The sequence below is a fragment of the Podarcis bocagei genome (assembly GCF_964188305.1).
Source record: "Podarcis bocagei genome assembly, chromosome: 17".
Lineage (NCBI taxonomy): Eukaryota > Metazoa > Chordata > Lepidosauria > Squamata > Lacertidae > Podarcis > Podarcis bocagei.
In genome coordinates this window covers 28,103,714-28,117,614 of record NC_138143.1, presented here as the reverse complement: position 1 = coordinate 28,117,614, position 13,901 = coordinate 28,103,714, and the positions used below count along the sequence as shown (strand labels likewise).

The 13,901-nt window shown below is 43.3% G+C and overlaps 1 protein-coding gene across 5 annotated transcripts in view; it reads left to right on the top strand.

Moving 5' to 3' along the window:
* Positions 1–13,901, top strand: part of PALM2AKAP2 (PALM2 and AKAP2 fusion) — a 228,592-nt gene that overhangs the window by 93,579 nt on the left and 121,112 nt on the right. For all 5 annotated transcript variants that reach the window (XR_014003284.1, XM_081176172.1, XM_081176169.1 and 2 more), the window contains exons 4-6: positions 2,489–2,603; positions 5,842–5,863; positions 7,382–7,483. Coding sequence is in view for 4 of the 5 variants with exons in the window: in XM_081176172.1 (XP_081032298.1) it covers positions 2,489–2,603; positions 5,842–5,863; positions 7,382–7,483 (239 nt within the window). In the remaining variant the exon portion in view is untranslated. The remainder of the gene's footprint in view (positions 1–2,488; positions 2,604–5,841; positions 5,864–7,381; positions 7,484–13,901) is intronic.

Genomic DNA, 13,901 nt, shown 5'->3' with positions numbered 1-13,901 from the left:
GGACTGGGAGGAACCGACCACCATAGATTTTAAAGCTTTTTTGACAGAATAACAAATGACCAGTGGTTCTGGTCCTGTGGAAATGGAAAAGACAGGGAAAGTTCTGAGTTATATTTTCTCTCAGACAACTACAAAAGTAGATAACAAAGCAATCCTGGCTTTGAAGACAAAATCAGGAGCCTTAAGCCAGAGAGGCTAAGCCGGATGACATGGGAAAGCAAAGCATGGATGCCACAGTTGCTTAAAGGGTCTTGGGGAGATAGAATCCATCTAAGAGGATTTATGTCAATTCCAAACCAAGGAATATTCTAAGAACGGTTACTCCATGGACAAATGCTGTCCAGTATATATAAAGTCCTTACATTCTTCATCTGCCAAAGGGATAAGGCTAGAGTCCTGGTTCTTCGACTGAGTGCTAATTCAACAGTATTGCGAGCCATCCAAAACACTTTTGTGTGATGGTACTCTTCACAGGAGCCATCACTTTTGAAAGAACTGTGATGTGAATGACACAGAAGAAAAAATGTGCAGAGGAGGAGGAGGAAGTATCAGAAGCTGAAGAGGTAACAGGGTTTGGTGAGCAGGAAGGGGCTGTGGCAGAGAGCAGTCCAGAATCAGAGGCGGAAGAAGAGGCTGGGCCAGAGGCAGAGATGAGGCAGGCTGCTGAAGAAGCCAGGGGGTCTCCCCCTCCTGCTGTGACCTGCTCCTCTCCTCCCAGTCTCCCAGAACCCGGAGAGGTATGAAGAGGGTGGAGCAAAGGCAGACAAGGCATCAGAGTCTCAGATTGCTTGGGAATGACCTGGGGGGAGGAGGAGACTTAGGGAGTTGTGAGGAGGCAAAGACCTTCATTCCTTGCAACAGCCTCCTTGGGCCAAGATCTACTGGGAAGAGTCACTGTACTCGCCAGGCTTGGCCTCCTGTGCTGTTTGTTTCTTTGAATAACACTGTGTGAGTTGTTGCCGGTCCACTCCTGACACCTGTCCTGACATCAGGGTGGATGGCAATTGTAATCCTGCAACATATGGAGTTGCCAGAGTTTCCTTATCCTTGCTTTAAAGCTCCCTGGAGCTTGGGAGCTGGGCACTTGAAAGAACACCTGTTCCCATACCAACCTGTCTATGTGCTGAGATCATCAGTGAAGGCTCTTCTCTGTGTGGCATGATCAACTGAAGTATGGTGGGAGGTGATAAGGGGAGGAATCTTTTCAGCGGTGACACCTTGCATATGGAGTTTGCCTCCCAGAAAGGCTTTTCAACACGAGGCAAAAGTTTTCTTCTCCTCCCAGTATTGTGGAGCTTTAAACTGTTTTAATGGCTGTTTTCCAGTGTAATTTGATTTTCCAATATGGGTTTTGTTGTTTTGTATATGATCGCGGACCACCCTGGAAACTCTTTGGCTGAAGGGTAGCAAAGGTATAAATCAATTTCACACACTGCCCATTGCTCTGTTCCTTGCTCGGGTACTCTCCAAGTCTTAATCAGTCTCTGAGCTCAGTCTTGGATTGTTTGGCCTGATTGCTACTTGTGTTTGAGATTTGGGCTTGCAATGCACTCAGGAGACAAGAACAAGGAAATGGCTTCCTTGTCAGGTGTCTGGTGACAATTACAAGACAGGAGAGGAGGAAGGAAGGATCTGTACAGTACAATGTTTTTAAAGGCTGTATTCCAAGTACAAACAAAAGGTATGTCTACTGTGCAAGGGCCAATTACTGCTGAGGTTGTTTATGGTAGTGCATTGCAAGGTTGTGCTTATTTTACAAGTTAAGTTAGGTTTCTAAGACATTCATTGTACATGGCACAAGGAAATTGCTGTTGATTACTGTTCCCCCCCCCCCAGAAGTTCACAAAAGATAACAAACATCAATTTTTATCAATCGTGGGTGGTGGGTTATACTGCATTTCATCACTTTTCCTGCCACTTCTACAAGAAACCTTTTAACCTGGCACCTCTTGGGGTAAAGAAGGAACTCAACAGTTATAATATTGCTCTAAAACCTGCATTCAGATTCTCACTCAGCCAATGAAGCTCACAGGGTGACCTAATTTATGTTGCAGGGTTGTTTGGGGAATAAAATGAGGAGCAGGAGAGACCTCCTCAAAATAAAGTGGAATAGACATGCAATAATCAATCAATCAATCAATCAATCGTTAACTATAATATCGAATGCTGTCTTGCATATGTCTGTGAGCCATGATGGGTTAATCAGGCACCAGTCATTATATTTAGGAATTGGTCATAAAGAAACCAAATGATGTACGAGGCTATGTAAATTAACATTTTTTCAGGAGGCAAGCTGACCCCTGACTGATTCATCTAACCCTTTTTTTAAATTAGCCTTGATGGAGAACTTGTCACAAAAGGTTGTAAGATGTACGTGGGCAAAAGGGAACATCCAAAGAAACTGTTTTTCAGCTAGGAAGCCAAACAAAGAGCATAAGATGAGATGTTTTCCCCAGACAACTAAAACGTTATTTGATATATTTTCCAGGTTAGAACAAGAAATAGGAAAACTAGAAAGTGAAGAATCCCAAATATCTGCCAAAGAGAAAATCATCTTAGAGAAACTAAAGGAAACGGAGAGATCCTTTGAGGACTTGCAAAAGGTAAAAGCATTTTTTTTAATTAAAAACAACAACCTGATCATCTACAAATAAAGTATGAGATGTTGAAGTGAGAGATTTTTCTTTTGAAAAAATGATGGTCCTTTCCACGCTTGCCACTTACAGTTTGTGGGTTTTATTTGGATTTTTTGCATGCTGCTATTTGACATTGGCATCATTCAGCTAGTATTCTGGAATAGTGTACTCAAAAACCTGCTTTTCCTTCTACAAAAATTGATTTATGTGAACGATCCGAATTCTCGAATATTTCATGTGTGTGGAATGCGTGCTTACAAGCATCATCCTGCTATCAGTGTGGAGGGAAGTGGGTGGCCGTGATTTGGAAGACATTGGTTTCATGCCACTTTCTTCTGACCTGTGCATGCTGCCTGCCCATTTGCAAGCTCAGCTCAGACGAGAGATGCAGCTTATAGAGACATTGGCACTGAGTCAAAGTACTCCCCGTGACAGGAGTAACTGTAAAGAAAATGTCACCACCAGTGGCGTAGCGTGGGGGGTGCCAGGGGTGCCAGCCGCACCGGGCGCAACACCTGGGGGGGGGCACGAGTCCAGAGGGAAGGGACAAGCAATTGAGGCTTGGTTGGGGTGGGGGGTCGTCGTCTCCGCCACTGCTTCTGTTTTCCGCTGCGCTGAGGCGAGCTGGGCGCGGCCAGGCATGCAAGCGCAGCGCCTGGCCAAGCGCTGCAGCCTGGGGAGCCGGCGCCTTAGCGCCTCGCCGTCGGCGGCGCAGCCGTTGCCCAAGCTCGACAACTCGTGGAGGGCGCCTCTCTCTCTCTCTCTCTCTCTGCCTGGAGGGGAGGGGCTTTCCCTGCTCTTTGTTCCGTTTGAGCAAACACAGCAACGAAACAGAGCAGGGTGGGCAGTAAGACCCTGAGGCAGAATGCAGGAAAGCAGCCACTTCCTCTTTTCAGGTTTCCCTTCTCCGGTACCTACCCACCCACGTTTATTGCAAGGGAAATCTAGCTGACTGCAGGGAAGGGGTTGGGTGCATGTAATGTGTGACAAAGGCATCAGGTGTACGTCTTGGGTGGAAAGGGTATAAGGGTGGGGAGGTAGAGTGCATTTAAAAAAACCAAAACATTGTGGATTTAAACAAGGAAAATGTAGCATAATCTACTGTTTGTAAGGGCCCTTTGGGATTGGTTTTACCCATCTCAGACAGTTAGCTCATAGTGTAAATAAAGATGGCTGTTGTTTACATTTTTTTAATAGAAGCATCAACTACGATCCTTTTGCACGGTCTGTTGTGCTGTGTTGCAGAACTTTTTGCAGTTGCAGGATTAGGGATGGTGTGCTGCGCTACAGTGGCGTAGCGTGGGGGGTGCAGGCTGGGCCGGCCACACCGGGCGCAACATCTGGGGGCCCGCGCTCCACGGGTTAGGGGGCGTAAAATCCACGGGTTAGGGGGCGCAAATTACTTGCCTTGCCCCGGGTGCTGACAACCCACGCTACGCCACTGGTCACCACAATAACCAGGTTGTGAGTCAAGTCCCCGCTCCCCGCTTTGTGATGAAATAAGACACATGGACACAAGCATTTTAGGTTAACGGGCTAAAAAAGGCCACAACTTTATTGGTTACAGAATGTGAGTGGTATTGGCTTAGGCACTGGATCCGAACAGACTATACTTGACTCCTGCCTGCTCTGCAGCAAGTCACGCAAGGGTTAACAACCTGTAGGGGGAGCTTTTTGATGCAAATCAACTGGAAGCTTTCCCCTAGAGTATGGTTACCATATTTTTTTCAATGAATCCAGGGACACCTTTTTCTTTCTTTTTTCTTTTTGAAGCTGGGTAGCAACAGGGAGTCAGTAGTGGGGATGGTGAGGCAAAAGACCCTGCGCCCAAGCACACATGCATAGTGTATAAAGGTGCAAAGCCCTTCTTTCACACCCTGTGAAACATAAATGTGCAGAGGTTTTTTTTAAAAAAACTGGGCAACAGCAAGTCGCCCGCCCGTGACTCCCGAAACTTCCCTGATCTCCTTCCCCCTTTGTTTTGACAGATCAGGGGAGGCTCAGGAGTCACGGGCAGGTGGCTGTTGCCCAGGAGGGGCCAGCCTAGTAGTGCAGTTGGTTCTGTCTGGCTTCAGGAACTGCTCGCTCCCGTGGTGCAGGAAAAATGGCAGGCGCCACGGCAGTGAACAGCAAGCAGCTCCTGAAGCCAGCCAGAGCCAACTGCGCTAACAGGTTGGCTCCGGGCTGCTGGGGCTGCTGCTGCCACGTTTCCTGGGGACAGATTTGCAAATCTGGGGACGTCTGATAACCCTACCCCAGAGTCATCTGAGGGTCGTGGCATGGCCGTAGCCACCACCTGGGCATCGGACAGGAACCACGACCACCGGATTCCTTTAACAGAATACCCTTCAAGGGGAGGGGTAGGTGATGGCCACAACCTCCCCTCCGACACACAACACGTTTTCCAATGCCTAACCTCCAAACCTTACAAAGTTGTGACGATTTGCTACGAGGTAGGCGAAAAACCAAGTGACTGGTGCCAATCTGCCAAGTGCAAAAAATTCCTACCAGGCCCCTTGGACAACCAAGGCGACCAACCAAGGTCCATAGCAAGGTCAGGTGCACAAGCAAAACCTAGAAGGAGGGAGGGCGGGTGATCCGAGGAAGCCGGAACAACAAGGCAGCACTTGCGTGCCAGCAGCCATTTTTAAACAGCTAAACCATGGCCCGCCGCACCCCCAGCCAGCCGGATTGGCTAGCTAGCATGCGTGACGCAGGCACAGAACTCCAGTGATGCAGAAGCCCGGCCACACATACACACCCTGTGCGAGTGTGGGGAACGATTCCTGCTCACAACACCTCCCCTCGGGGAAGAGGAGAGGCTTTCAATAACCATATATCAGGTGGACACAGAGTTCCTCTTTTAATCACTTATACTCACACAAGATCAGTATTCCAGAATACTAGGTGTTAATACCCCGCCGCCGCCCCCCAAAAAAAAAGTTGTGGAAGGGCTTTTCCAATGCACATGCTACTAATGCTTATATTTACTGGCTGGATGAACATGAGTGTAGATTATGGGTATGACCATAACTGCAGAAAGCTCTGTCAAATAGCAAAAATGATGCTGACCTACTTTGTAGGACTGTTGTAAGTATTATTAATGTAATGTATACAAAGCATTCTTAAACATGCAAGAGTTTTACATGAATGCACATAATGTGAAGAAAAAAACCGACTGATTTCAGTATTTTTCTTTTTTCAGAGCTTCTCACGCCAAGATGGAGGTAAATGTTTGTCAGTACTTATAACAAGTTACACTGTTTTTGCTCTGCATCCGATAATGTTCTGTGTAGTTGTTCTGGTGTAGAAGTGATTGGCAAAGCAGTCTCAAGCCTCTGAATCGGTAATGACTGGCATTCTGTAATAGATCACCTACAAAATGTTTGCCTTAAAATGCCTTGCAAGAGTAGGATCTGAATCACAACTGCCTTGTTTTCTAAGTCTTAGTGGGTTTCCAGTGCTTATGTGACACACATTACCCTGTAGTAGAGTGTAAGATCACAGAGTTTGGGTTTCCAAAGAGATTCTGGAACTCAGCCGTGAGTCATGACTTGAACATTTATTGACGAGGTTCCCTCAGAATTAACTGCAAAAAAGGGGGGATTTTCCTGCCAAAGTAATCTTGTAAAACACACAGCAGCTTGTTCCACACATTTTCTCAGTGATGGCAGACAATGGTGTTGCCGTAAATAATGGCTTTGTGTCTGCTTGTGGGAGCAGTTTGTAAGGCACAACACACAAAGGTCTGCTTCTTAGGTCTTTTGGATTAGTACGTGGAAGCATGGTTTTAAAACAGAAACAGAAACCAGCCAGGTACAGTTTAGTTTATACTCATAATTAGTTTATGCTAAAAGCCAGGCTGACTGGCTTATAAATCAACTTAGAGAAACTGTTTGGGGGGGGGGGCTATACAGAGCTGCAGAAAAGATCTAGGACACCACATGGCCCATTACACAAAATAAAGACTTTAAACGGTGTGCTGTATTATTATATTTTAGCTTCCTGTTTATTAGTGAGGTGTATGTTTTGTGACTGGCCTCCTTAGAATAAGATGAAAGTCAACCAAAAAGTTTCCAGGTTACCACTTCGGAGAGAGAGAGAGAGAGAGAGAGAGAGAGAGAGAGAGAGATGTATCTCCAGCCCTTCAATAACCATCATGGGATGGTTTACAACATTTCAAAACATGACCAAACAATTTTTGCAATAAGCATATAAATTCAAGTTGGATGGAGGGAATCAGAATGCAAAGATTACTTAATATACGCATTTTAGCTGTAGAAACAAATTAAACACCCACTAGCTTATGAACACAAAACCATAACTAAACAATGTATTTAATTGCATTGGGAAAGATACGAACTCACTCTAGCAATAAAAGCTGGCAGTTGTAGAATTGATTATCCCTGTTGTGTAATGGTGATTCCTTTTTTAAAATTTTATTTCATGTTCAGGGGTCACTGACCTGCTAAAATCGAGAACCTCCTGACACATGATTATGTGCACGTACAACTAGAAAAGTTTTAGTCATCTGGTCTTTCTCTCTCCAACCTCAGCTAGTCTATTGAATGGCAGTGAAAGCAGGATGACTCCGCGTTTTGCTTGCTTTGATGCAATTATCTGTCACAAAGCTTCTGATGTCTATTGTTTGGGGCGATAAGTTAGGAACTCTGCTGCCTAAGCGGTGAAGCCTCTGGGGTCCATATGGCTGTACCTAACTGTATTTCCTGTTCCCTGACAACCAGATGCAGTAAATTACATTTACTCCCAGCTCCCTGAACTCACAACCCTCTATTCACGAACAACAGAGCCGGTTCCTGGGAAAGACGGAACAAACAGGGTAACTGGTAAGTCTCAGCGCAGCATGGTTTATTCTTTCAGCCAATGTGGCAGACATTATCTTTTCAAAAACATATTCGATTCCCTGGGACTAATGCCCAGCTATACTTGAAACAGGAGGAAACAGCTCATGACTTAGCAAGTAACCAGTAAGCAAGCTAGATATGTGTTTTTCTATGTTATATCTATTTTTAAAAAACATCAAGAGTGGTTAAACGTTAACTGAGATATCATAAGAAGGGAGTTATTTCTCAAATGTAAATATGTAGTTAGAGAGGGATATTTTTGAGGGTCTGGCCTTTTAAAAACTTACACAGCAAGGACATTTATGTTTGTGAGCAAAAATAAATAAATAGCATCAACCCAGTTCTGGAAGTAATTGGTGGTAGACTGCAAATGCAATCCAGCGAACATGAGATATGGTTAAAATTCATGGACAATTTACACAAGTCAGTGCTTAAACACACAAGTCAGGCCACATTTGCACCATAACTTTAAAACACATTTAAAGTGCATGGCTTCGCCCAAAGAGTACTGGGAGCTGTAGTTTGTTGAGCGTGCTGGGAACTGTATTTTTTGTTAGGTGTGAACTGCAGTTCCCAATATTCTTCAGAGGAAGGCAACGGTCCTTAAATGAAGGGTGTAGATGTGACCCAAGTATAGGATGCAGTCTATCCTCTGTTTCAATGAAACTCTGTCTTGCATGTAAAAAGAAGCACCAGCATTACATAGAGCCTCCCTTTAGAAACACATCTGAAGTGGAGAGGATGGTTTTCTGGTTTCTAAACAGACAGCATTCTAGCTTCTCCTATTTTCCACACGTAGACAAAAATACAGGCTCGTGAGGGAAATTGACACTTGTTTTCCGATTAGGATTCTAAGCAAGATGTTGAGTCCAAATGTTTGGGGTTGTTTTTTGTTTTTAGTTTTTAGTTCACTATACATTGCAAATGTGTGGGGGGGAAATTGCTTGAAAAAATTAAGAAACCTATAAACACCTATTTTAAGAGATGGAATCCAGGTGGGACTTCATTCTCACGAAAAACTTAAGTCGATCATTATTCTTTTACTGCTCATCTGTCTACTAAAGTCCCATTCTCTGGGACTTCTACGAGTAATAAGTAATTAGTAATATTCCGTTTTGGATTAGTAATTCCGTTTTGGATTAGTAATATTCCAAAACGATGCAGTGTAACTGAAGGGGTCCAGGGAAAAGATATTAATAGAGGTGGTCTTCAAATGTGGCTGTCACATCAACACAATGCAGATTAATGGATGGATTCAAATAAATGGACCTGATTCTTTACAAGTATGCATTCTTCCATATAAAAGCAACACAGCGAGTCTCTATTGGAGTTTCTTCATGCAACTTTTTCCGTTTTCAGGTAGGTGGTAGAGGCAGTGGACGAAAGGGCCTGAGTGCTGGTTATAGGCATGGTGCCTCTATTTGAAATTATCTGAAATGTGAGGTGAATTGGGTTTAAAAAGGAGACCCAACACCTCTTGCTTATAACCCTTCCTCCACACAACCTGCTTAGATCATCTGTTTACAAAGAATACAGTAGGAAATAGGAGAAAACTCTGAAATGGCTGAATATGAGTGAAACACAAGTCATTTTAAAAAGGTCAAGAGCAGAGCTCAGAGCTGATAGGGAGGGAGGATGCAACATTCTAAAGCAAAGGGATCACATCTGTATATAATTTTATTTTTGCATGATCAAATCCCAGAGCTGCATATGGACCCCACAAGCTTCAGATAACACTATGTATGTATGTATGTATGTAAAACAATGTTGCTATTGTTCGAGTGTGCTGCAATCTTACAAAATCACATTGACTCAAGTCCTCATTTAATGGCATGAGGGGGATTTTTTTATTTAAAACATGTTTGAAGATATTTAATCTGAGCGTGAGAGGAAATTTCATCACATGAAAGACCTTTGGAATATTTAAGTTGCAGCCATAAGAATTGTATACTAGGAAGTAAATTCAGTTGAGCTCAGTGGGTCTTGTTCCTTTCTGCATTAAGCATGTCTGCGATGGGATGCAAGGTTTGCCCCATTTTGTTGTGTTGACAGAATCAGCAAAATGTTGCCCCTAGTAGTGTTCTGTGCTCTGGGGCAGAGAAGCAATGACTGAAAAACCAGCCTTCTCTTCTGAGAACCAGATGTTGGCGTTGAACAACAAGGGAGCATCTGTCTTCATATACACAACTTCTCAGATTTCCTGGGTCGTCTGTCTTCCCACAGTTGGAGTCAGTGTACTAGATTCAGTGCAGACCTATTACCTGAACCAGCAAAAGAGTTTCTATGCATAGGTACAAACTGCAATACAGGGATGGACAGTTGCTGGCCTGCAAGCTGGATCTAGTTCTTGAAACAGCCTCATCTACACCCTTGTGCAAATTAATTGAAACAAAGCATGTTTTCTATCTTACTTGTAATCCTGTACCCAAAACAAACACAAAAAGTCAGTTGATCATTATGGTGTCGGAAGCCTGCAGCCAATAGAAGGAATGATGTGCTCGCCACAATATATTGAGGTTCTAAGAGAGTTATTCCAGAGCTGGAAAAGAGGTATCCTGATGGTACTGAGATACTGCAGCAGGACCTAGCCCCCTGTCACACATCGAAAGTGGTGAAGAAATTCATGACAGAGCAGCAAATACAGGTACTTGATTGGCCAGGGAATTCCCCAGATGTAAATCCCATTGAGGATTTGTGGGCTATATGCAATAGTCGCCTCCGTGCTATAGAATGTACGACTATGGAGAAGCTCATTCAGGCACTGATTCAAGTGTGGTACAGGGATCCAAAAATCAACAGTGACTGTTTGAAACTAGTAGACTCCATGCCAAACCATTTTCAAATGCTGCTTAAAAATAGCGGAGGTCATATCCCTTACTAATGTACGTATATGTGAGTTTTGTACATGTATATGTGAGTTTTGTACTACTAAATTCATTGTTTGTTTCAATTAATTTGCACAAGGGTTTAGCTTCCACCAGTGACCCTATCAATTTCCAGCCAATCAAAAAAAACCAAACCAACAACCCAGTGTTACTCACAGTTTCAACTGAAAGGAAAAGAAGCAACGAGGCTCCACTTGGGATTTTTTTATAAATGCTGTCTTGTTGCTACTTTGTGAACATTCTGAAATTGCAAAGAATCATTGCTAACCCTCAAGGGATGTTTCAGGAAGCATGGTCTTTCCTCAGCTCGACAGTCAATGAGCATATGCCATCTAAACCCATGTGCCTGTGAAGGCCTTATTGCTAAGTTGGGATGGACGGAACAATATATTTCTGGTCTCTGCCACTTTCATAGGTGGTTACTCATGAGGGTGTCCCATTCCATATCCACATTGATCTGCAATTTTAAAAAAATCTGCACCCCAAAAAATCACATTTAAATAACTTTTTTGGAAAGTATTTTCTCTTAAAATTCCCATTTGCTGCATAATCTATCTCAAAATATGCATTGTTAAATGCATGTCAATACAGTCATACCTCTTGTTATGTTTGCTTCAGGTTAAATCTTTTCAGGTTGCGTCCCACAGCAACCCGGAAGTACTGGAAAGGGTTACTTCTGGGTTTCGCCGCTCGTGCATGTGCAGACACTCAAAATGACGTCACACGCACGCGGAGAAGCACCAAATCGCGACCCGCACACACACAGACGCAGGTTACGTTCTGCTCATGTTGCGAACAGGGCTCCAGAACAGATCCCGTTCACAACCAGAGGTACCACTGTACAGTGGTACCTTGGTACTCGAACAGCTTGGCTCTCGAACAAATTGGCTCCCAAATGCTGCAAACCTGAAAGTGAGTGTTCTGGTTTGTGAACGTTTTTCAGAAGCCGAATGTCTGACGTGGCTTCTGCAGCTTCCGATTGAGTGCAGGAAGCTCCTGCAGCCAATCGGAAGCTGCGCCTGGGTTTTTGAATGATTTCGGGAGTCGACTAAGTTTGAGAACCAAGATACCACTGTACCTTTTTTGAACCAAGAACTGTGTTGCAACATTTGGAAAAGTGTGGGAATGTGATGGATGGCTGTGTTCTGATCCAAAAATCAGTGTAGGAGGTGAGGAACAGGTCAGCGCATGCTGAAATATAAACAAAATTCTTCAAGCACCCCCTATTGCTAGTTGGTTTTTATTGTAGAGTTTTGGAACCTATAGTATCCCATGAGAATACAGAATTTGGCCAAACCCCCAGTTTGGAATATGTAGCTGCTGGTGGGTCAAAGAACCACAATTAAAACTAATGATGTGATTTATGTTCAGTATTCTTTTTAAAAAGTGCAGCGGAACTAATAGACTCAGCCGAGGTATATGCTAGCTACATCAACAATGTTTTGTTACGATTCATTGTGGCCAATTTCACTGGAATTTTCATTTTAAAACTGTGCTCAGTTAAACTGTTGCCAATACCAGAGTAGTCATTATGGTTGTTTGCTAGAAAACAAGGGAGAGGGGTGGTGAAATCTGTTGAGGAGCCAAGATGTTTGAATCAACATATATACAGTATAACAAACCCTTAATCAGTCTGTTACTTGTAGTAATGCCATAAGTTTTTGGTTTTTTTACAAGTTCTCTTTGGGATATCATGGTACAGTTCAAATCAGACCTCTCTCATAATAATAGATTGTAAAGACTGCCTCTCTCTAAACTTTTATTACGGTGCCAATATATTCTTTGTTCTTAGAAAATGGTTTGCAGCCTGATCTTATGCCTGTTTGCTCAGACGTATATGGAGTTCAGTGATACTTACTTCCAAATAAGTAGATAAGATTTCAGCTTGTAGCTGGTCCTTGAGCGAGAGCTTATACAACAAATGTTTACTTTTTTCTAAGTATATATAGATATAGATGGAAGGAAGGCCTTGAGGAAGTCAAACCAGAAGCATAAATGTTAATTTACCCAGAGTGCCAAAACTGCATCCAAATTCCCTAACACTAGTATTTAAGGTTTTGAAATGGGTTGCATTTAGATCCTAACCTGCCATGAGTCAGGGACCAGAAGCCAAATTCAGAAAATTAAATTTAAATAAACAATATATTGAAGTGTCAGTAGATGATCAGAGCTGGATGGGTTTGTGGAAGCAATGCTCAAAGTTTATGCCACCTACTGCTGCCTTCTTCCTATGTGTACCAATTGATTCTGTTCTGTTTATCCAGGTCCCAATTTTCTAAAATCCTATGAAGGTCTCCCTTTAATGGCAGTATTTCATGAATGAGGAGTTGGGTTGAGATCAATCCTTGTATTGTAAAAGGCATTCATTGGCTAGGTTATCATCTGTCAGCTGGAGAGGAAACTTCATACTGGGGCTGAGGCCTAGCCTGAACTGGCAGTACAGATCCTGCAAAATACCAATGTGTGTTTTGCTCATCAGAAACAGTTGTATGATATGGCTGTTTACAGTGTGAAGTACATGCACATTCCTGCCGCATACATCCCAACTTAGCTGTCATGTGCATCTTAGGGACAGTTTATACATACATACATACATGCTTGCCATTCGATAACTCTATCTCAAGAGGTAACTTCTACACATGGACTGCCACAGATCTGCTGTCATAGAAAGAACTTTAATACTTTCTCGTAGCAAAATGCAGTACTTTCAGTGGAGTCAACATGTGTGTAGTAATCCTATGTACACTGAGTGCAAATGAATCAACTGTTGTTGTGTGCATGTGTGAGCCAGGCCTTGGATGGATCAGGAAGTGGAAGCTGCATTGACTATGAATTCCACATCTTCTAGCTGTATTGACTGATGATGCTGTGAAGCTGGAGGCCAATTCCTTGCTACTCCCTTGTGGACCTTTATATTTCAGGCACACTAAGCCTCCTTCCTCTGTTTCCTTTTGATCTTTCCCTGTTTTCACTGCTGGGTTAAGAGTGATAAGTGAAGCCAAACTTGCCCATCTTTATTAGTTTTTGTAAACCTTATGGAAGACCGTTCAAGCTTCCCCCCAGATTTTGGTAGGCTAAGCAGGAAAAGTATCTAAATCCTTAGTGGGAATATTTGTACACGGAAGCATAGAAGCTCATAATTTATATTTCAGTACTCTCAGGAAGGCCTATCTATGCTGAAATTTGCAGCATGCATAAGTTAAGTGGCTCAATCAGATTTGCGTTCTTTCTTTTTATTCTCAAAATGTGTGTACATGGCTCCGAAGCCCCAGCTAATGGAAATCTCATTGAGCAACTTGCTGAGCATTGGCTCCTGAGATTGTATCACCCACACCCATATATTTGCAGGACTAGAGAATGGCTTTGTTAGCTGAAGCTGAGATTCTCAGGGAGCTGAATTTTGTACCCCTATTACCACATTCTGTAGCTTTTCTGCAGTCTTGCAGAATCACGGCATACACCCTAATCTACACATCTTTATGTATCCCATGCTCCCTGACACTTCCTCATGGTGA